The 23,658-nt window shown below is 44.4% G+C and overlaps 2 protein-coding genes and 2 long non-coding RNA genes across 7 annotated transcripts in view; 1 reads left to right on the top strand and 3 right to left on the bottom strand.

Moving 5' to 3' along the window:
* LOC309481141 (uncharacterized protein) overlaps positions 1-125 on the top strand; it is a 3,038-nt gene extending 2,913 nt beyond the window's left edge. For both annotated transcript variants that reach the window (XM_082145984.1, XM_082145983.1), the window contains one exon: positions 1-125. This exon is cut by the window's left edge. The gene's annotated coding sequence lies outside the window, so the exon portion shown is untranslated.
* A 695-nt stretch (positions 126-820) lies between these two features.
* Positions 821-23,658, bottom strand: part of tfr2 (transferrin receptor 2) — a 47,592-nt gene continuing 24,754 nt past the window's right edge. For all 3 annotated transcript variants that reach the window (XM_082145857.1, XM_082145858.1, XM_082145859.1), the window contains exons 8-18: positions 23,064-23,203; positions 21,949-22,130; positions 15,357-15,476; positions 15,043-15,125; positions 14,787-14,850; positions 12,881-12,948; positions 12,712-12,782; positions 12,539-12,623; positions 4,735-4,962; positions 3,892-4,032; positions 821-2,740 (exon numbers count right to left, since the gene is read on the bottom strand). In XM_082145857.1, coding sequence (XP_082001983.1) covers positions 2,498-2,740; positions 3,892-4,032; positions 4,735-4,962; positions 12,539-12,623; positions 12,712-12,782; positions 12,881-12,948; positions 14,787-14,850; positions 15,043-15,125; positions 15,357-15,476; positions 21,949-22,130; positions 23,064-23,203 — 1,425 coding nt within the window. In that variant the 3' untranslated portion in view covers positions 821-2,497. The remainder of the gene's footprint in view (positions 2,741-3,891; positions 4,033-4,734; positions 4,963-12,538; positions 12,624-12,711; positions 12,783-12,880; positions 12,949-14,786; positions 14,851-15,042; positions 15,126-15,356; positions 15,477-21,948; positions 22,131-23,063; positions 23,204-23,658) is intronic.
* On the bottom strand, positions 5,426-11,060 carry LOC309481183. The gene is made up of 2 exons (XR_014199941.1): positions 10,677-11,060; positions 5,426-6,126 (listed from the first exon to the last, which is right to left on the bottom strand). It is a non-coding gene; the product is annotated as an uncharacterized lncRNA (long non-coding RNA).
* Positions 22,140-23,054, bottom strand: LOC309481165. The gene is made up of 3 exons (XR_014199922.1): positions 22,424-23,054; positions 22,270-22,343; positions 22,140-22,233 (listed from the first exon to the last, which is right to left on the bottom strand). It is a non-coding gene; the product is annotated as an uncharacterized lncRNA (long non-coding RNA).

Raw genomic sequence — 23,658 nt, 5'->3', positions numbered from 1 at the left:
TTAATTAAGCGTGAAGCAAATATTTCTTACCTCAGAAACTCCAGGGCGAGGCGCTGTTTACGCATGCGCGTTGTGCGCCCGTTCAAACGGTTTCTTTTTAAATGTAAATAAAACGTTTCATCAGACTGTCCTTGTTTGTGTTTATTCTGACTAAAATACGCTGATATTACTTCAGGAATTTACAGCTAAACTTCTTTCAGAGTTGCAGTGGTCTGTTCGTTTGGGTAAAACCACCTGTTATTATCCATATATCCATAATATGCAGTTTATTCCTTTGATCATGATGTTGTAGATATGTTTGAAAAATCTATAAAACTGGTATTTGAGCCACAAAGAAAAATATTGAAGCTCACCACACAATTACCCTGAACGTTTTAACGGCTGTTACATGACACATTACGTTTATTTAGAGTTAAAACATATTTTCATCATTTTTTTATTCAAAACGTGACTATTTTAAAATTAAATTAGACATGTTTTGACCCTATGGTTTTGACTAAATAAAAGTCATTTAAATATGTCATGATGAAGTAAACGTGTCTTACCTCAGAAACTCTTCTGTCTCTCTGCGCGCACTCCCGCGCTGCTCAGAGTTGTTTGCGCATGCGCCTCGTTTCATCAGATTGCTCTGGTTTTGTGTTCATTATAAAATTTGAGACTACTTTAAGAATTTATAATTAAACCATAACTTCTCTCAAAGTTGCAGTTTGGTCCATTTGTTTTGGGCAAATATGCCTGTTAGTTACAGCAATAGAGGCACAACCATGTATTCCTTTGAAGATGATGTAGATGTTTTTGAAAAAACCCAATAAAACTGGTATTTGAGAGACAGAAAAAACATTTATTGAAATGCACTATACAGCATATGTTGCAAATCCCTTCAGAATCTAATCAATGATCAGTACAGTAGATCAGATGATCAGTAGCTCAACACATCAATCCAGACTGAAGATTTTAACATGAGATGCACCTGATCTACAGGTAACATGCTGCGTTCACTCCATGTCGTAATTACCGTAATTTCGAGATGACAACACGTGACAATTTATCCGATCCTATGGCAACACTATCAATGCGTTACAGCGGTCATGTGATATAGGCAAGTTGGAGTTTACAAGTTGCAATTAAGAGTACTATGAGGACATGAATGCTTTTTACAAGTTGGAATATCACAATTACGGTAATGACGACATGGCGTGACTACAATGATGTCACAGCCTGAGGGCGGGGTCATGTGACATCATAGAGTTGATTGAAAGCAGATGCTGCTTTTTGATTGGACGACAGTATGACTGTCATAATTATGAGAGTCACTGCTCCCGATAATTACCGCTCACATTCATAAGAGTCTCATTATCACTCGGTAATAAAAATATAGTCTCTTCTCAATCATAACTGTTAATTAAGAAAGTAAATTACGAGGAGATATCCAGTGGTCGCTTAAATAACTGGGAAGATCACCAGAAGAGTCGGAAAATAACATATCAGTAAATCACAGTTGTTGAGCAGATATGAAAATACACTCTGAACCAGAACCGATGCAATCAAATTCGGGATATTCTAAAACGCTAAACGTGAAATTTTAAGCTTTGCTTGTATTTTGTATGTTTTATTAATAAGCTATTTATCGAATTTCAGTCTTAATATCACCGTAATGAGGCATTAATGTCTTTTATTCCTGTTAACAAACTGCTTAACATGCAATTTAGCGCTTTGTGTTCATATTCTGGGCCCTTGTCTGTTAATATATAGTTTATATTAAACTACATTTGTTCTTGTGTCCTGGTACTTTCAGCCTGTTTCTAAGGGGGAGAAAATGCATAACGTAAAATTATTGTCTTTCCACTGTAAACCCAAATAAATTGGCAAAACTCAAAAAAGTTTGAGGTAATCAGTTACATCAAGTTAAGTTAAGATATATAAAGTTTAAGTAAGCAGATTTTTATTTTGTACTCATTTTAATTGCTCTAAAGTTAAAATATTTGAGTAAGCTAATTCATATACATATCTTAAAATGATCATAAACTTAAAGTCCCCCTGTGGAGAAAATCCAGCTTTTAATGTTGTTTATGTGTCTATGTGGTGTGTTTAATCTGCTTTAAGACAAACCATGTGTAAGTTCATAAGTCGACAGCATTGCTGAGTATTTCCTCCTTAAAACTGCAGTGAACCAAAGACAGTCTCAAACACACGCTTTGAAATCGCTGGTGTTTCTGACGTCACAAACTACCTTGTAACCAATCAGATCAACGTGTGATCGTCAACCAGTGGATCTCTGAGCTGAGTGAGTGAGTGGAGGCGGGGCTCATTTGCATATTCATAGAACCGCGCATACTAAATGAGGCTGTCGAGTTACATTCAAGCTATTTTAAGCTATTGCTATTTTTTTATGTCACCTTTAAGCCACATTAAGCGTTGTAAAATATCCCTGAAATTAGAGTGACTGTTCTGGGTCGGCTGGATAAATAAAAGCAAACGCTAACACTCATGTGGAGCTCTAGAGAGGGTTGTCTATGTTCCAGACGTCTCCGCTAAGCGCGTTAGCGGCGCCCTGTAGCGTCCAGGTGAAGAGCGCTAGCTGGCGGCGGAAACGGGCCTCGTCGAACATCTGCGGGTCCGAGCGCAGGAGCGAGAGGTGATCCGCCAGCGCACTCAGAGTGTGATCGCCACGCCCGTGAAACACGTGACGGAACGGCGTCTCCACCACAGAAACGTACTGCGACAGGAAGTAGTATTCCACCTGTGTGCAATAAACATGCTTTGAGTCCACATCTAACGTGAATGAATGACTCCTGGGACCCAGGACTTTTGCACTTCTCTTACTTAGTGTTTTTGTCTTGTTTTCAGTCCAAATATCAAACATTTCTAAAATCAAGATGCATTTACTAAAGTAGTAAAATGACATAAGATATTAAGTCTTGTTTTCTGGGGAAATAAATACAAATTAAGTGAGTTTTTCCTTAAAACAAGTAAAATGATCTGCCAATGGGGTCAGAAAATGTTGTTTCTGTTTGAATTAAGATTATTTTTCTGACCCCATCGGCAGATCATTTTGCTTGTTTTAAGCATCAACTCACTTCATTTTGATTAATTCCCCCGGAAAACAGGACATAATATCTTATGTCATTTTACTCATCTAGTAAATGCATCTTGATTTAAGAGTTTTTAGATATTTGGACTGGAAACAAGACAAAAATACTAAGTAAGAAAAGCATGTTTTATTCATTATATTTGAGTGAATTTCTCTGACATCATACATGTCACGTGACACATCATGGGTGTCCTGTAAAGAGCACATCAGGGCTTTTCATAGATACCAAATGTTTGGAAGTTTCACAATGAAAACTTCCTCTCGTTGGACTTTAAAAAATGACTGACATAAATTTAACACTCTTAATGGAAATATGATAATATTCCATATTCCAATCTTGCCAATTTCTACTCCCATTATTACGTTTCTTTTTTCATTACATGTTGCCCTAAGAACACATTAGTATGCAAATTAGATTCAATTTATAGATACATTGTATAAAATGGGAAAAGCCGCTTGTGGCCATTTAACACACATATATTGCATAAAGCAAAATGGTATATCAAATCATTTTGTTATATCTTTCATAACATAGTTGAGAATCATCTTTATACAAAGTTTGGTATTTAAATCCTGAAACATAAACATTTATTGGTGATTTTTTTTTTTTTTTGCCTATTCATGTCTATTAATGTATTTTTTTTTTACTAGAGAGGACATAACATAACATATGAATAAAATACATTTTAAAAAGAAAATAATTCTTATGCTCTAAAAAATGTAATGACACAAATGAATAGTAAATCCACAAAACGTATTTTTTTCTGTGTCTCAGGAGTAAGCTATTGTTTGTCACTCACCCTCATGATGCGAGTGTTGTAGAGTCTGGCCAGTCTCTCGTCCTGGACGTCGCTGTTCTGTATGGCCTCGTGCAGGTTCCTGGCCGCTCTGCTGAAGTCCCCTCGAGCGCTGAAGACCCACTGCGCAGACAAACCTCGAGACTGGCAGAGACACATCAGCTCAAACACTGAAGCTTTCTCAGCGCACGTTCACTTCAGGGTTATACGACATACAGGAACAATACAACTCTGTGATGTGTGCTCACTGTTAAAATGTGTGTAATATTTGAAAAATACTGTAAAAATTCTACAGTAAACACACACTAACTGTAAGTTACCTTAACATACAGGGTGAAAAAACTATGAATCACAATATCATTTATTCCTAATTTTATCTATGAGAGCTTGTTTCTGCCACTTAATAAAAAAATTATATAGAGACTTTTCTCTTACAATTCTGACTGTTTTTTCTTAGAATTTGTAGAATTGTTTTAGAATTAAGAAATATAAACTCGGAATAAAATTTGAAAAAGTCAGAATTGCAAGTTTATAGACTTTGTTTTAGAATTAAGAAATATAAACTGAATTAAAAAAAGTCAGAATTACACGTTTATAGACTTTGTTGTAGAATTAAGAAATATAAACTCAGAATAAACAAAAGTCAGAATTGCAAATTGCAAGACTGAAAAAAAAATCTGAATTGTGAGATAAATAGATGCAATTAAATTTAAAACAAATGTGTGCAGTGGCGTAAAGAAGCTTCTATAGTTTTCAGTGACGTACGTCAGTGTGTTTGTGATTTAGTGAATGTTTATTGCATCATCTTCGTGTGATGTGTTCCTCTGAAGGTGTGTGTGTGTGCACCTGTAGCTGCGCGGCGTGCTGGTTTAGCGTAGCGCTGAGCTGCTGAGCGGAGCTGCTGTAACACGTGACGTCCAGCGGGAGAATGTGATCGTGGGAAAGTTTCAGCGCCATCAGACCCACGAGCTCAGCGACGGCTCGACCCACTGAACCCAGACGACCCTGAAGAAGCTCCTGCAGACGCCCCACGCTGTCCAGATGAGTGTTCACGAACGGGTACGAGCGCGCGTCCTGAACACACACACACACACACACACACCACTCATGTTCAGGACACTAGCATGCTATGAGGATCAATGCTAGCATCGATATCAGAATGATCTTTAAGTCTCTTCTGCATATGTCTGATCAAAAGTACAGTAAAAATTGTGAAATGTTATTACAATTTCAAATGTTACTCTCTCTCTCACACACACACACACACACACACACTTGAACACACACACATCACTGCTGCTCAGAAAACTAGCATGCTATGAGGATTAATGCTAGCAGTGATATCAGTATGATCTTTATGTATTTTACTATGTCACCCCCATTTCCTTTAATAAATCTATTTTATACTAGTAACAATAGTTCCACTAAGGACCTTAAAGACAAAAATGTCCCCATTGAAACAGAATTTTTTTCAGTGCTATATATAATCGGTGCTTCTACCAACTGAGAAAACATGAAAAGTGAAACCCAGTAACTGTGTTCTGGTGAGCCTTTCTCTGCAAACATGTCAATAAATAAGCCGATCAGATTTCACTCTCCTTCTGACGTATGAAGAGGATCTTATTATAATATTACCGGCCCTTAATCTGCACGTTTACACACACCAGCCGACATTTGGTTTCACACGCGACAACAGAGACCAGTTCTAGAGCAATGATAAAGATCCAGCAAAGCCTGAAACTGTTCTGTGGTTGAGCACAGACGAGCACTGAACACTATTGACCAGAACATGTCACCGCTGTCTTATAAAGACCTCAGGAACTGTGGACACTTGATGATGAGATGATCAATGTAACTCCACAACAACTACAGAAATGTCTCCACTAACATTCAGAAACTCTTCCTGAGTCTCTCCGTAAGGCTGCACTCGCTTCTGGTTATTCTGGGATTCTGGATGAGTGAGATTGGCCTGTTTGGTTATTGCTGGAGTTTCTGAAGCTTGTGTAAAGACTCCGCCCTCTTCTGAACGGAGGTGGAGCTAAAGCTCATTTGCATTTAAAGGGACACACACTAAAACGGCGAGTTTTTGCTCACACCCAAAAAGGGGCAAATTTGACAAGCTATAATAAATGATCAACATGTTTCATAAAATATAAATTTTACATAAAACAATGTTCATAAATCATTTTCATAAACTTAAACCTATAAAACTTTTTTTTTACTTTTTAAACTTTTTTACTTCAACAATTGTGATGTATCTATTCAAAAGAAAACACGTGAGACGGAATGTCTGTCTTCTGACCACAACTTTTACTCTGAGTTTTTTTTATCTGCGCAAACGCGCGCCCCCGAATATTTCCCAACATTCTCAGCACCCTTAACTACGGAATCTCTACTGTCTCAAATGCAAAACTTGCAAGCATACAATACATCACATTACCCCCCTTTTTAAACAAAGGTACTTTCAGATTCACACTGAAACCCGCGCATGGCATAAAACATTATTGGCTTTACCAACAACATAACAGTTACTTTTTTTTTTTTTTACAAAAAAAAACAAAACAAAAAGCAACATCAGAGAACAAAATAAGCATTGTATCTATATAAGACCATAGCAGTCCTATACCGTAGTGCTATTGCAATGGGTGTATGTTTCATGGATTACAGGTCAAAACGTTTTGGTGGTTTTCTACTTCTGGATGAGCGGCGTGGACTCGGAGCCACCCCTGTAACCCCTCCACAGTCCTCTTGAGAAGGGGCTCAGGAACAGCTTGTTTTTCCTCTGGTGCACAGGGTTGAATCGGAGTGTCAGTCTCTGAACAGTCAGTCTCTTTAACAAGCTCATCCTCTACAACCCGGGGTTTCAACTGGTCACCATGTCTCCTGAAAGTGGCATCTGTGTCTCGTCCTTGAACCTTGTAAGACACTGGCCCGCTTTGCTTTACTATCACACCTGGAATCCATTTGTTCCCTCCTCCTGTGGTGTTACGGAGGTACACTGCATCCTTTGCAGAAAAAGACCTCTCCACAGCACGTTGATCATGATAGAACTTCTGCAGGTATTGCTTCCTGCGAACAGTGACAGTGACATCTGGATAAACAAAGTCCAGGCGAGTGCGCACATGTCTGTTAAGAAAAAGATCTGCTGGCGATTGGCCAGTAGTGCAGTTTGGAGTAGTGCGATACTGCATTAGGAAAAGAGAGATCTTATCTTCCAAGTCCATTGTCAAGTGTGCAAGTTTCTTTATTCCACTTTTAAATGTCTGCACATACCTTTCTGCAAGGCCGTTGGTAGCAGGATGACCTGGCGCACTCGTTGAATGAAGAATGCCATTTAGATGCATGAAGTTTTTGAACTCCTCAGACGTAAATTGTGTTCCATTGTCTGTGACAATTTGCTCCGGAAGTCCGTATGCCGCAAACAACCCCCTCAGTCTTGTAATGGTAGCTTGTGAGGTGAGGTTAGGCATTCTAAACACCTCCAGCCACTTTGAGTATGCATCCACAAGTATCATAAATGTGTGTCCTAGAAAAGGACCAGCAAAGTCTATGTGTAGTCTTTTCCAGCTTTGACCTGGAAATTCCCAAGGGTGTAACGGAACCTGACGTGGAGCCTTTTGTTCCATTTGGCACGGCTCACAGGCTCTGCTAACCTGCTCCAGATCTGCATCCACTTTAGGCCACCACACATATTTGCGGGCAAGAGTTTTCATCTTTACTATTCCTTGATGACCGATGTGCAGTTCTTTCAGCACAGTTTTTCTCAGTTTATCAGGTATTATCACCCTGGTGCCCCAGAGCACGCATCCTCTCTCTGCAGACAATTCATATCTGCGTGAGTGGTAAACTTTCAAACTTTCATCCACATCCATCGGCCAACCCTCCATGACATACTTCAGGACTTTGGACAACACCTTGTCTCTGCGTGTTACCCGTGCCACCTGGTCCGCATTCAAAGGAGCATGTTCGAAGTGTTCAGCCATTAGTGCATGAATATTTTCTGACAAGGCGGCTGTGCCCACATCAGTCGTGTCCGGCAGGGGAACACGCGAAAGTCCATCTGCATTACTGTGTTTCTCTGAGGGACAGTATTCAATATGGTAGTCATAAGCTGAAAGGATGATTGCCCATCTTTGAATCCTGGCCGCTGCCATGGTGGGTAGACTTTTATGCTCTCCGAACAAAGTCAACAAAGGTTTATGGTCAGTCACCATCTTGAATTTTCTTCCCCACAAATATTGGTGAAATTTTTTTACCCCGAAGATGAGCGCCAACCCCTCTTTTTCTATTTGAGAATACTTTTTCTCCGCAGGCGCCAGAGTTCGTGAGGCATAAGCCACAGGACGTTCCTCTCCAGTGGGCATGGTGTGTTGCAAAACAGCTCCAATCCCATATGCTGAAGAATCGCATGCTAAGGTGAGTGGTAGACTTGGATCATAATGTACCAGAACCCTTTCGTTCGTAAGCAAGTCTTTACATTTTTCAAAAGCCCTTTGCTCTGACTGCTTCCATTCCCATGGTACATTATCTCTCAACAATCTGTAGAGGGGAGCTGCCACTGTACTTTGGTTGGGCAAAAAACGTCCATAATAGTTGACCAAACCCAGAAATGCTCTCAGCTCCTTCACACAGGTGGGTGCTGGTGCATCCCGGATTGCAGCAACTTTGTCTGGAGATGGATGAAGGCCCTGGCTGTCTAGCACAAATCCTAGATATTCAATTTGCTTTTCCCCAAACTCACATTTTGACTTTTTCACTCTCAAGCCATTCTCCTGGAGTCTTTGCAGCACTGCCTGTAGCCTCTGCAGATGTTCATGTTCTGTCCTTCCAGTGACCAGAAGGTCATCAAGATAAACAACGACATCAAGATCTTTCATGATGTTCTCCATGATTCTTTGAAAGATTGAGGGTGCTGAACTGACACCAAATGGTAGTCTATTGTAGACAAATAATCCTCTGTGTGTGTTGATGGTTAGCAGCTGTTTGGACTCATCATCAAGAAGAACCTGCTGGTACGCTGAAGCCAGGTCAACCTTAGAAAACACAGTTCCCCCAGTCAGTGTAGCCATCAACTCCTCAATCCGAGGTAGTGGGTAAGTCTCTGTAGTAGCTGCTTGATTCACAGTTAATTTATAGTCTCCACACAGTCTTATGGTTTTATCTTTTTTTACCACCGGCACAATGGGTGCTGCCCATTCACTGTGTTTTACTGGCGTGATTATTCCAGCCTTCTCCAGTCGGTCCAGCTCTGCGTCAACCTGAGCTTTCATGGAAAAAGGCAGTGGGCGTGATTTACAAAAGCGTGGGGGAATTTCAGGATTCACCAGTATCTTTGCCTTAAGCCCACGGAGCGTGCCTAGTTCATCTTTGAACACCTCTGAGCACGACTCTAGCACCTCTTCAAGGGACCTTGCTTGATGCACTTGACTGACATGTTTAATTTTTTTCCAGTTCAAGGTGAGCTTTTGTAGCCAATTTCTGCCACACATAGCTGGTCCCTCCCCTTTTACTACTATTACGGGTAGCAATTCACATTGTTTTTCGTAGCTCACATTAGCTTGAAACTGTCCTAACACAGGCATAATCTCTCCTGTGTACGTTTTAAGCTTGACTCCGGCGACCTCTAGTGGCTCTTTTGAGAACGCAGCTTGAAATAGTTTCTCAGATATGATGCTCACGGCCGCGCCGGTATCAATTTCCATCATAATTTCTTTGCCATTTACTTTAAATGCCTCTATGAATGACTTTTTGCCGTTCTCATCACTTAGTAGCGAAAACATGGGCAACTCAGCTTCCTCTACCCCCACATACTTAGTGTTTTTCTCCACATAACGTTTACTTTTCCCAGCTTCCATTTTTCCTCTGCAAGCTCTTTTGATGTGGCCAATTTTCCCACAATTGTGGCATTTTGCATTCTTGAAATGACATACCTGAGGGCTGTGATCTTTGCCATGGCATCTATAGCACTTTTTCCCTCTCTGATCGGAATGTTGCGCTGCTCGCGCCCGCGCATCCACTTTATGCACTACACCCGAGCGCGAGTCGAGCCCTCTCAGCTGTTGTGTGTCTTTCTCCGCCGTCTCCATACTCAATGCGATCTCAAACGCACGTGCAAACGTCAGATTAGATTCTGACAACAGTCGCCGTTGGCAGGCTTCGTTGCGGATTCCACTTACGAAACGGTCACGCAACGCCTCGTCCAGCGTTGCTCCGAACTCACAACTCACAGCGCACTGTTTCAGCTCCGCTGCATATTCCGTCACCGTCTCATCAGCTCTTTGATAGCAATGATTAAAACGGAATCTTTCCGCAATCAGCAACGGCTTTGGCTCAAAATGATTCTTTAAAGTGTCCACAATGTCTTTGTAAGACTTATCCGTTGGCTTATCTGGTTGTACCAAGTTCCTTAGTAAACCGTAGGTAGTTGCTCCCATCACACTCAACAGGGTCGCAACCTGTTTCTCCTGGCGTATGCCGTTCGCCTCGAAGAACTGCTCAAGCCGTTCAATATAAGCCGACCAAGACTCTGCTTTCGGAACAAACTCGCCTATATTTCCAATAAGCGCCATAATGTGAACAAAACTTTATCCTCGTCGCCAATTTTTCTGTGATGTATCTATTCAAAAGAAAACACGTGAGACGGAATGTCTGTCTTCTGACCACAACTTTTACTCTGAGTTTTTTTTATCTGCGCAAACGCGCGCCCCCGAATATTTCCCAACATTCTCAGCACCCTTAACTACGGAATCTCTACTGTCTCAAATGCAAAACTTGCAAGCATACAATACATCACACAATAATCTGGCAATCTTCTTTAAAATGAGACCAAACTTAAGTCTGTGCTTCAAATGACAGTTTTCTGACACGGACATTTTTGTCTTCTATGGACCTGTGTGAAACTTTGTTTTATCGATGCACAAGGGTTATGTATCTTCTGCTCACCAAAGCTGCATTTATCTGATCAAAAATACAGTAAAAATAGTGAAATATTATTATAATGTAAATCATCTGTTCTCTATGTGAATATATAGTAAAGTGTAATTTATTCCTGTGATCAAAGCTGAATTTTCAGCATCATTACTCCAGTCTTCAGTGTCACATGATCCTTCACATATCACTCTAATATGTGACCCTGGACCACAAAACCAGTCTAAGGGTAAAAATTGTTTAATTGAGAGTTATATATTGTGGCGAGGGGGGCGTGGTTTTGCGGAGTCTGTAGCGGGAGAGAGAGGACGGAGCAGAGCGGAACGTAAGTAGGTCAAGTGCAGATGATAAACACCTGTGTCTGATTTCAGTAATTGGCGTGGAGAGACCGGATATAAGCCGGAGCGCGGCAGAGGGAGAGAGAGAGAGACGAGCTGGGACCTTGTTGTGTGCTGCTATGAACTGAGAGAATCACCATGGTGGGTAGACTTTTATGCTCTCCGAACAAAGTCAACAAAGGTTTATGGTCAGTCACCATCTTGAATTTTCTTCCCCACAAATATTGGTGAAATTTTTTTACCCCGAAGATGAGCGCCAACCCTTCTTTTTCTATTTGAGAATACTTTTTCTCCGCAGGCGCCAGAGTTCGTGAGGCATAAGCCACAGGACGTTCCTCTCCAGTGGGCATGGTGTGTTGCAAAACAGCTCCAATCCCATATGCTGAAGAATCGCATGCTAAGGTGAGTGGTAGACTTGGATCATAATGTACCAGAACCCTTTCGTTCGTAAGCAAGTCTTTACATTTTTCAAAAGCCCTTTGCTCTGACTGCTTCCATTCCCATGGTACATTATCTCTCAACAGTCTGTAGAGGGGAGCGGCCACTGTACTTTGGTTGGGCAAAAAACGTCCATAATAGTTGACCAAACCCAGAAATGCTCTCAGCTCCTTCACACAGGTGGGTGCTGGTGCATCCCGGATTGCAGCAACTTTGTCTGGAGATGGATGAAGGCCCTGGCTGCTATGAACTGAGAGAATCACCACGAGAATTCTGAGTTATTGTGTTTGTTGTTGCTGTGCATGTGCACGGTGAACGCGCTTTGTGCGCACCTTTTGTTTGTTTCTAAGAAACGTAAATAAAACAAGAGTCCCAGCTCAAGCCGACCCCTGTCTTCTTCCTTCCTTACCCTGATTGGACTGAACCTCATCACATATATCATCTGAAAGCTTTCCACTGATGTGTGGTTTGTTAGGATAGGATAATATTTGGCCGACAAACTATTTGAAAATCTGGAATCTGAGGGTAAAAAAACAAACAAAAAACACATTGATAAAATCTCCTTTAAAGTTGTTCATTTATGTTCTCAATTGTGCTGCATTCACTCACACAAATACATCTGATGTATTTACGGTAAGAAATGTACAAATTATATTCATGGAACATGATCTTTACTTAATATCCTAATGATTTTTGGCATCAAAGAAAAATCAATAATTTTGACCCATACTATGTCTTGTTGGCTATTGCCACAGATAAACCTGTGCGACTCGAGACTGGTGACGTGATCCAGGGTCACAAATAATGATTTGATGCTCAAGAAACAGGTGAACAGGAAAAGAAGCCGGTGTCACGTGACTCTTCGCCAGCTCTGGACAATCATTTAAACCAGAATCACCAATTCTGACCAACTTTAATAGACACATAAATAAACACATGAATTGTACCTCGTTGAAGTGCAGCTGCATAGCAGGAACTCCCCCGAACGCAGTGAAGCTGTAGGCGCCGCTGTTCAGATACAAGGGCTTCACTCTGCAGCACACACACACACACACACACACATCAGGAGAACACACTCGTTAACACACATCAGCAGAACACACACACACAGGTTCCTCACATGTTCCTCCAGCTGCCCTGACGCTGCACCAGAGACAGGATCGACTGGCCCGTGTGTTTCGGATGCTCAACCTGCAACACAAACTCCTCTCAAACACATGACCACACACACCGCACTTCCTGCTGTTCAGGTCTACACACACTGAGGGAAGAGAGCGTAAGACACACACTTGTTTAATGGCTCCTTCGATGAGATCCGCGAGCAGAGGACTGGTGTAGGCCGAGAGGTTATCATCACCTACACACACAGGGCTCAGGTTATTCTGCTGTGGAACAGGTGTGTGTGTATGTGTGTGTATGTTTGTGATTTATGAGGACAGGAATGTGTATAATGACATGTGTATTACAATGTGAACGTGATTTATGAGGACTCTTCCTGACTCCTCGTATTTCAAATGGCTTTAAAAACACACTAAACAGTGTTTTATTAAAAATGTAAAAATGCATAAAGTTCCCTTTCACAGGTCTCTCAACACTGCGAATATCGCTATGGGAACACCTGTGGTGTGGACCAATGTCTGAAGCCCTTTTACCATCATGCCAATTTGATTGGCTAATAGCGCTTAGCACCACCCTAAGAATACGTCACGTGTGCTTCATATTAGTGTGCTGCACGCTATTTCCTAGATATTATTCCTTCAGGAAGCGGATCTTCTGTTGCCCGTAGGAAAGCATGTTTGTCGTGTTCTTTGCAATAATTCAGAGCAGTTTTACCACTCCTCTCAAGCGGACATGATTGAGTTTCAAGAAATGCATCGACCCGTGTGACAGCTTCATCGCAGGAGGAGACGCTCATGACAGCGGCGTGCAATGATTTCGCCACGTCTCTAAAATGGCGGATCACAGCAACGCGGCAATGCCGATCGTCGAAGAGACTCTTGCGCCTTCTTCGGCTCCGACTTGGAAATAGCGGCCCATGCTGCCATCCAAACCGTGTAGAGTTACTTCCGCTTTGGTTGGGAAATCCTTCATGGCCGCTGGGCAGGCAGAAGCCTCTCTTCATTCGATGGCTGTACTTCAGGCCTATCAAGCAGAGCTGCTTAAAGAGTTAGATGAGGGAGAAGGCCTGACTCCAGAGGCCGTTAAAGAGCTCAGGCGGGCCACTGATTTGGTGCTTAGAGCCACCAAGTCAAGTCAAGTCAAGTCAAGTCAAGTCACCTTCATTTATATAGCGCTTTAACAATATAGATGTTTCAAAGCAGCTTTACAGTGATAATAGGAGATTATAGTAACACAGATTGTTTAGGCTTTACAGCAGATCTAGAATAAAGTTTTTGACCAGATAAAGTTAGTTTTGATTGATTCACTTCCGTTGCAAAGATCATTAGTTATTAACTTAGGGGCCGCTAACACAACACCGTTCTCACAGAAAACCCTTAACGCACTCCGACCGCTCATTCACACGACAACAGTGCCTGGTACTCGAGAACGCAAACCTTGAAATAGGTTCCAAGGTGCAAGCCTTGAAGTAAAAAACAAATTTTTTACCCCCAGAAGTAGTTCCTGATTCCTTCACTCGTCCAGGGAGGCCTGGCCCTCCATCAGAGACTTTGGACAAACCCCACAAGTGTATCCGCCTCTTAACCATTCCGGTCTGGATGTGAGGATGGCTCCCGGCTCCAGGTCTTATCTGCTCGAGCGGACATTTTCCGTCTCGGTTACCTATGTAACCTTTGTTCCCTGAGTAGGGAACGAGACACTGCGATGCCGGCCTTCCCATACTTGAATAGTGCTTCCTTCGTCATGGACTCTGAGGAAATTCTTAGGGTGGTGCTAAGCGCTATTAGCTAATCAAATTGGCGTGATGGTAAAAGGGCTTCAGACATTCATCCACACCACAGGTATTCCCATAGCGATATTCAGTGTCTCGTTCCCTACTCAGGGAACAAAGGTTACATACATAACCGAGACGTTTTCTGTGATGTTAGGTTTAAGGGTAGGGTTAGTGTGTGTGTGTGTGTGTGTGTGTGTGTGTGTGTGTGTGTGTGTGTGTGTGTGTGTGTGTGTGTGTGTGTGTGTGTGAGCGTGAGCGTGATGGGTAGGTTTAGGGGTCGGGTCAGTGTGTGTGTGTTTTACCCAGGATGGCCTGATCCAGACTGAAATATGCCACAGCTTTCAGGTGCAGCATCGTCAGGTAACCCTGAAAACAAACACAGTCCCACTGATTCCACTGACACACGTTTACAAGCATCAACACAGTCAACATGAGCCTCTATACTAGATATCTGAGAATCTGTCTATCCACCCATACATTATCCATCCATCCATCATCCATCCACTCATCCATCCATCCATCCATCCACGTGTTTGATGATGTTTGTGCAGTTCTGACCTCCAGCCACTCAGTGGCGCCAACATTCCCAAAGTCTCCCCCATCCCAGCTGACGAACAGCAGACTGCGTCTGGGGTGAAAGCCTGAAGACCATCAGACAGGTCAGTGTGTGTGTGTGTGTGTGTGTGTGTGTGTGTGTGTGTGTACACAGATGTGAGCGTCACATTTCTGACACTTTAGCCACACCTGATCGTCTAGATGTAGGTTAAATAATGAAAATAACAATAAAAAAAATTATTATAGAATTCTTTCTCAAAAGCTCAAGATAAAATTGACTCCTCGTGACACGAGCCCGAATGAAGAAGTGTGCTTACCGTTCTCCACCATGTTGCTGAAGGTTCTGGCCAGTTCCATCAGGAGAGCCGTTCCCACTCCAGACTTCACGGCTCCGGGGCCCCAAGAGTCCCTCTGGGCCCCGATAATGATATAGTGATCTGACAGAGAGAAGCACTTGGGTTGGGTATTGTTTAAATGAATCAATCTCTCTAAATCCCTCCTTTCTGCGATATACTCTGCTCTGATTAGCCAGACATCTCAGTCTGTTGTGATTGGACTGCCGTGTACAGAGTGTCGAAAACAAAACCGCACATTGCCATAACAACGCCAGCTCTGCTTGTCCTGAAGCTTCCTACACCCTAAACTAAAGACAGTAACGAACAATGACGTCGATTTTACCATATCAATGCGAGCGCGAGTCTGATGACGAAACACTGGATGAACTAGTTATTCAACCTGAACCTCCATCAGGACGACTCGAGCAGGACTCAGTTTTTCTCAGTGAACCCGAACCTCCATCAGGACGACTCCAGCAGGACTCAGTGTTTCTCAGAGAACCCGAACCTCCATCAGGACGACTCGAGCAAGACTCAAGTTTTTCTCAGTGAACCCGAACCTCCATCAAGACGACTCCAGCAGGACTCAGTGTTTCTCAGTGAACCCGAACCTCCATCAGGACGACTCGAGCAGGACTCAGTGTTTCTCAGTGAACCTCCATCAGGACAACTCGAGCAGGACTCAGTGTTTCTCAGTGAACCTGAACCTCCATCAGGACAACTCCAGCAGGACTCAGTGTTTCTCAGTGAACCTGAACCTCCATCAGGACGACTCCAGCAGGACTCAGTGTTTCTCAGTGAACCCGAACCTCCATCAGGACGACTCCAGCAGGACTCAGTGTTTCTCAGTGAACCTGAACCTCCATCAGGACGACTCGAGCAGGACTCAGTGTTTCTCAGTGAACCTGAACCTCCATCAGGACGACTCCAGCAGGACTCAGTGTTTCTCAGTGAAACCGAACCTCCATCAAGACGACTCCAGCAGGACTCAGTGTTTCTCAGTGAACCCGAACCTCCATCAGGACGACTCAAGCAGGACTCAGTGTTTCTCAGTGAACCTCCATCAGGACGACTCGAGCAGCACTCAGTGTTTCTCAGTGAACCTGAACCTCCATCAGGACGACTCGAACAGGACTCAGTGTTTCTCAGTGAACCTCCATCAGCACGACTCGAGCAGGACTCAGTGTTTCTCAGTGAACCTCCATCAGGACGACTCCAGCAGGACTCAGTGTTTCTCAGTGAACCCGAACGTCCATCAGGACGACTCCAGCAGGACTCAGTGTTTCTCAGTGAACCCGAACGTCCATCAGGACGACTCGAGCAGGACTCAAGTGTTTCTCAGTGAACCTACATCAGGACGACTTGAGCAGGACTCAGTGTTTCTCAGTGAACCTCCATCAGGATGACTCGAGCAGGACTCAGTGTTTCTCAGTGAACCCGACCCTCCATCAGGACGACTCCAGCAGGACTCAGTGTTTCTCAGTGAACCCGAACGTCCATCAGGACGACTCCAGCAGGACTCAGTGTTTCTCAGTGAACCTCCACCAGGACGACTCGAGCAGGACTCAGTGTTTCTCAGTGAACCTCCATCAGGACGACTCCAGCAGGACTTATTGTTTCTCAGTGAACCTGAACCTCCATCAGGACGACTCGAGCAGGACTCAGTGTTTCTCATTGAACCTCCATCAGGACGACTCCAGCAGGACTTAGTGTTTCTCAGTGAACCTGAACCTCCATCAGGACGACTCGAGCAGGACTCAGTGTTTCTCAGTGAACCCCACCCTCCATCAGGACGACTCCATCAGGACGACTCCAGCAGGACTCAGTGTTTCTCAGTGAACCCGAACCTCCATCAGGACGACTCCAGCAGGACTCAGTGTTTCTCAGTGAACCCGAACCTCCATCAGGACGACTCGAGCAGGACTCAGTGTTTCTCAGTGAACCCGAACCTCCATCAGGACGACTCGAGCAGGACTCAGTGTTTCTCAGTGAACCCGAACCTCCATCAGGACGACTCCAGCAGGACTCAGTGTTTCTCAGTGAACCTGAACCTCCATCAGGACGACTCCAGCAGGACTCAGTGTTTCTCAGTGAACCCGAACCTCCATCAGGACGACTCCAGCAGGACTCAGTTTTTCTCAGTGAACCCGAACCTCCATCAGGACGACTCCAGCAGGACTCAGTGTTTCTCAGTGAACCCGACCCTCCATCAGGACGACTCGAGCAGGACTCAGTTTTTCTCAGTGAACCCAAACCTCCATCAGGACGACTCCAGCAGGACTCAGTGTTTCTCAGAGAACCCGAACCTCCATCAGGACGACTCGAGCAAGACTCAAGTTTTTCTCAGTGAACCCGAACCTCCATCAAGACGACTCCAGCAGGACTCAGTGTTTCTCAGTGAACCCGAACCTCCATCAGGACGACTCGAGCAGGACTCAGTGTTTCTCAGTGAACCTCCATCAGGACAACTCGAGCAGGACTCAGTGTTTCTCAGTGAACCTGAACCTCCATCAAGACAACTCCAGCAGGACTCAGTGTTTCTCAGTGAACCTGAACCTCCATCAGGACGACTCCAGCAGGACTCAGTGTTTCTCAGTGAACCCGAACCTCCATCAGGACGACTCCAGCAGGACTCAGTGTTTCTCAGTGAACCTGAACCTCCATCAGGACGACTCGAGCAGGACTCAGTGTTTCTCAGTGAACCTGAACCTCCATCAGGACGACTCCAGCAGGACTCAGTGTTTCTCAGTGAACCCGAACCTCCATCAGGACGACTCGAGCAGGACTCAGTGTTTCTCAGTGAAACCGAACCTCCATCAAGACGACTCCAGCAGGACTCAGTGTTTCTCAGTGAACCCGAACCTCCATCAGGACGACTCAAGCAGGACTCAGTGTTTCTCAGTGAACCTCCATCAGGACGACTCGAGCAGCACTCAGTGTTTCTCAGTGAACCTGAACCTCCATCAGGACGACTCCAGCAGGACTCAGTGTTTCTCAGAGAACCCGAACCTCCATCAGGACGACTCGAGCAAGACTCAAGTTTTTCTCAGTGAACCCGAACCTCCATCAGGACGACTCCAGCAGGACTCAGTGTTTCTCAGTGAACCCGAACCTCCATCAGGACGACTCCAGCAGGACTCAGTGTTTCTCAGAGAACCCGAACCTCCATCAGGACGACTCGAGCAAGACTCAAGTTTTTCTCAGTGAACCCGAACCTCCATCAGGACGACTCCAGCAGGACTCAGTGTTTCTCAGTGAACCCGAACCTCCATCAGGACGACTCGAGCAGGACTCAGTGTTTCTCAGTGAACCCGAACCTCCATCAGGACGACTCGAGCAGGACTCAGTGTTTCTCAGTGAACCCGAACCTCCATCAGGACGACTCCAGCAGGACTCAGTGTTTCTCAGTGAACCTGAACCTCCATCAGGACGACTCCAGCAGGACTCAGTGTTTCTCAGTGAACCCGAACCTCCATCAGGACGACTCCAGCAGGACTCAGTTTTTCTCAGTGAACCCGAACCTCCATCAGGACGACTCCAGCAGGACTCAGTTTTTCTCAGTGAACCCGACCCTCCATCAGGACGACTCGAGCAGGACTCAGTTTTTCTCAGTGAACCCAAACCTCCATCAGGACGACTCCAGCAGGACTCAGTGTTTCTCAGAGAACCCGAACCTCCATCAGGACGACTCGAGCAAGACTCAAGTTTTTCTCAGTGAACCCGAACCTCCATCAAGACGACTCCAGCAGGACTCAGTGTTTCTCAGTGAACCCGAACCTCCATCAGGACGACTCGAGCAGGACTCAGTGTTTCTCAGTGAACCTCCATCAGGACAACTCGAGCAGGACTCAGTGTTTCTCAGTGAACCTGAACCTCCATCAAGACAACTCCAGCAGGACTCAGTGTTTCTCAGTGAACCTGAACCTCCATCAGGACGACTCCAGCAGGACTCAGTGTTTCTCAGTGAACCCGAACCTCCATCAGGACGACTCCAGCAGGACTCAGTGTTTCTCAGTGAACCTGAACCTCCATCAGGACGACTCGAGCAGGACTCAGTGTTTCTCAGTGAACCTGAACCTCCATCAGGACGACTCCAGCAGGACTCAGTGTTTCTCAGTGAACCCGAACCTCCATCAGGACGACTCGAGCAGGACTCAGTGTTTCTCAGTGAAACCGAACCTCCATCAAGACGACTCCAGCAGGACTCAGTGTTTCTCAGTGAACCCGAACCTCCATCAGGACGACTCAAGCAGGACTCAGTGTTTCTCAGTGAACCTCCATCAGGACGACTCGAGCAGCACTCAGTGTTTCTCAGTGAACCTGAACCTCCATCAGGACGACTCGAACAGGACTCAGTGTTTCTCAGTGAACCTCCATCAGCACGACTCGAGCAGGACTCAGTGTTTCTCAGTGAACCTCCATCAGGACGACTCCAGCAGGACTCAGTGTTTCTCAGTGAACCCGAACGTCCATCAGGACGACTCCAGCAGGACTCAGTGTTTCTCAGTGAACCCGAACGTCCATCAGGACGACTCGAGCAGGACTCAAGTGTTTCTCAGTGAACCTACATCAGGACGACTTGAGCAGGACTCAGTGTTTCTCAGTGAACCTCCATCAGGATGACTCGAGCAGGACTCAGTGTTTCTCAGTGAACCCGACCCTCCATCAGGACGACTCCAGCAGGACTCAGTGTTTCTCAGTGAACCCGAACGTCCATCAGGACGACTCCAGCAGGACTCAGTGTTTCTCAGTGAACCTCCACCAGGACGACTCGAGCAGGACTCAGTGTTTCTCAGTGAACCTCCATCAGGACGACTCCAGCAGGACTTATTGTTTCTCAGTGAACCTGAACCTCCATCAGGACGACTCGAGCAGGACTCAGTGTTTCTCAGTGAACCTCCATCAGGACGACTCCAGCAGGACTTAGTGTTTCTCAGTGAACCTGAACCTCCATCAGGACGACTCGAGCAGGACTCAGTGTTTCTCAGTGAACCCCACCCTCCATCAGGACGACTCCATCAGGACGACTCCAGCAGGACTCAGTGTTTCTCAGTGAACCTGAACCTCCATCAGGACGACTCCAGCAGGACTCAGTGTTTCTCAGTGAACCCGAACCTCCATCAGGACGACTCGAGCAGGACTCAGTGTTTCTCAGTGAACCCGAACCTCCATCAGGACGACTCGAGCAGGACTCAGTGTTTCTCAGTGAACCCGAACCTCCATCAGGACGACTCCAGCAGGACTCAGTGTTTCTCAGTGAACCTGAACCTCCATCAGGACGACTCCAGCAGGACTCAGTGTTTCTCAGTGAACCCGAACCTCCATCAGGACGACTCCAGCAGGACTCAGTTTTTCTCAGTGAACCCGAACCTCCATCAGGACGACTCCAGCAGGACTCAGTGTTTCTCAGTGAACCCGACCCTCCATCAGGACGACTCCAGCAGGACTCAGTGTTTCTCAGTGAACCCGACCCTCCATCAGGACGACTCCAGCAGGACTCAGTGTTTCTCAGTGAACCCGAACCTCCATCAGGACGACTCCAGCAGGACTCAGTGTTTCTAAGTGATACTCTACTCAGTTTGAGGAACATTATATGAGATGTTGCAACTGTAATTCCTCGCCATCAGCATTAACAAGTGCATGTGCATCAACAAACCTATTATTTTACTTTGACTAATTTATTTACTGAGTATTTTTTCTAATATATTGCGGTGAACACGTGGAAACTGTATCAATAACAGTGCATGTACATTAGCCGAGCTCTAGAGTGAATGAGTGATGTAACATAAACGTTGGTAAAAACAAATATTTCCTCAGAGTAGTGAGAACGACAGATGATCTGCATTAATAGACACAGTTACAAGTAATCGTGGCCCACAGCTGATCAGCAGAAGTGTTTCAGTAAGACAGTGATAGCGTGAGTTAGCCAGTTAGCAGGAGACCTACACAATATACAACTCAAAACTAAGTATTTTGAACACCATCTTTCAGGAGCAAGCGGTTTGTGAATCCTGCACTGAACTCTGAGATTTGAGAAGCAGTTGTCAGTGAAATAAAGGGAACACAGCAAAAGTTTAGGATTATACTGATGATTATACCGATTATACTGCTGTGATACCGTGGTAAAGATGAACTTTAACCTCTGATTCTTCACATGCTCGTCCTTGGGCAGTGAAAACACTGGCTTTACCTTCACATTATAGAGCAGAGCGTCTCCTGGACATGATGCTCTCCAGTGTCCACAGGGATCAGCTGCTGGTTTGAGGTTTCCCTGGTGTCTGCGCGCGCAGTAAGTGGGCGGGTAATATGCTAATGTTTCGTCTTGACGTCACAACGAAACGGCTTATGACTCGTTTGAAAAACGATTCATTTCATTGACTCAGAGTCGACTCTTACTTTTGAAAGACGATAACTTTATATACGGTGCACTTTCAGATTTAAAACATTGCAGGATGTTTTCATTCACTCAGAGCTGTGTTACACACTACATGAAAGACCATTTTCAAAAATCCATAATAGGGGCCCTTTAACACATCTGTGGATCCTCTGCTCACACACTCTCAGCATGACGTACCGGGTTCGACTTTTCCCTCTATGGAGGCGAAGATGTTGTTGAGCAGAACCGGCTTCATGGTGTTGTAGACGGCCATCTTTACCCTGCGCCCGCCGGGCCCCGTGAAGCCCGGACCCAGAACACACTGAACATACGGCAACCGGCCCTGCCAACCCCGCGGGCAATCGGCTCCGGACAGCTGACTGACACACATACACACACACACTGATTAATACATCTCAGATGACCCTTACATCTGTATATACATACACACACACACACACACACACACAGACACACACACACCTAAACAGACACACTCACACAGAGACACACACACACACACACACACAGCTAAATACATCTCAGATGACCCTTACATCTGTATATACATACACACACACACACACACACACCTTAATAAATCTCATATGACCCTTACATCTGTCTATACACATACACACACACTCACACACACACACACACACACACACACACACACACACACACACACACACACACATCTTAATAAATCTCATATGACCCTTACATCTGTATATACACACACACACACACACACACACACACACTCACACTCACACTCACACACACACACACACACACACACACACACCTTAATACATCTCATATGACCCTTACATCTGTATATACATACACACACACACACACACACACACCTTAATAAATCTCATATGACCCTTACATCTGTCTATACACATACACACACACACACACACACACACACACACACACCTTAATACATCTCATATGACCCTTACATCTGTCTATACACACACACACACACACACACACACACACACACACACACACACACACACACACACACTCTCTCTCTCTCACACACACACACACAGCTAAATACATCTCATATGACCCTTACATCTGTGTATACACATGCACATGCACATACACTCACACACACACACACACACACACACACACACACACACACACACACACACACACACACACACACACACACACACACACACACACACACACACACAGATAAATACATCTCAATGTCCTGGTCATAGTTCACATTGAGGACATTCATTTCATGAAACATGAGTGAGAAAAGGGGCGGGGCAGACCTCAGCAGTTTGGAAGCGACGTTGGCACTGATTGGCTGAGCAGGAATGATTGGCAAGCCTGAGGATTGGGTGGATGGGAACTGGGTGTGGTTAAACGAGGGAAACCCAGGTGTGAAGGGGTCGCCGGAGCCCAGGTGCACCTGACAGCAAACACAGCAGAGGACTCATAATAGAGCTTTCTGATTCATAAATTCTATAAGAATATTCATGTTTTTGGAGAATCTAAATGGTTCTGTCAGATGTTGGGTGTGACATGGAAAATGAAATAGATCAATAAAAGCAGTCTAAAAAAAATTGACAAAAACAGCACCTATAAATACCCCATGAAGTGAAATATAGTTTTTAAATATTCATGTGAAAAAGTGCATCATTAATGAGGAGTAAATACAGTTATTTTAATAAGAAAGAAATCTGGCAAATTTAAAGTCTTCAAAATTAGTGGGAAAATAATCTAAAATGTTTAAATCTATAAAATATTTTTGTAATTTCCCCTTAAAATAGTATAAATATAATAGTATAATTAAACAAAAAAACTGCACACAAATATCACATGATGAGAAATGTCAATGTCATTAAAATAAAGAGGGTAAAGGTC

The sequence above is a fragment of the Leuciscus leuciscus genome (genome assembly GCF_965113295.1).
Source record: "Leuciscus leuciscus genome assembly, chromosome: 18".
Lineage (NCBI taxonomy): Eukaryota > Metazoa > Chordata > Actinopteri > Cypriniformes > Leuciscidae > Leuciscus > Leuciscus leuciscus.
The sequence above is the reverse complement of the archived record's forward strand: the minus strand, read 5'-3'. Positions and strand labels throughout refer to the sequence as shown.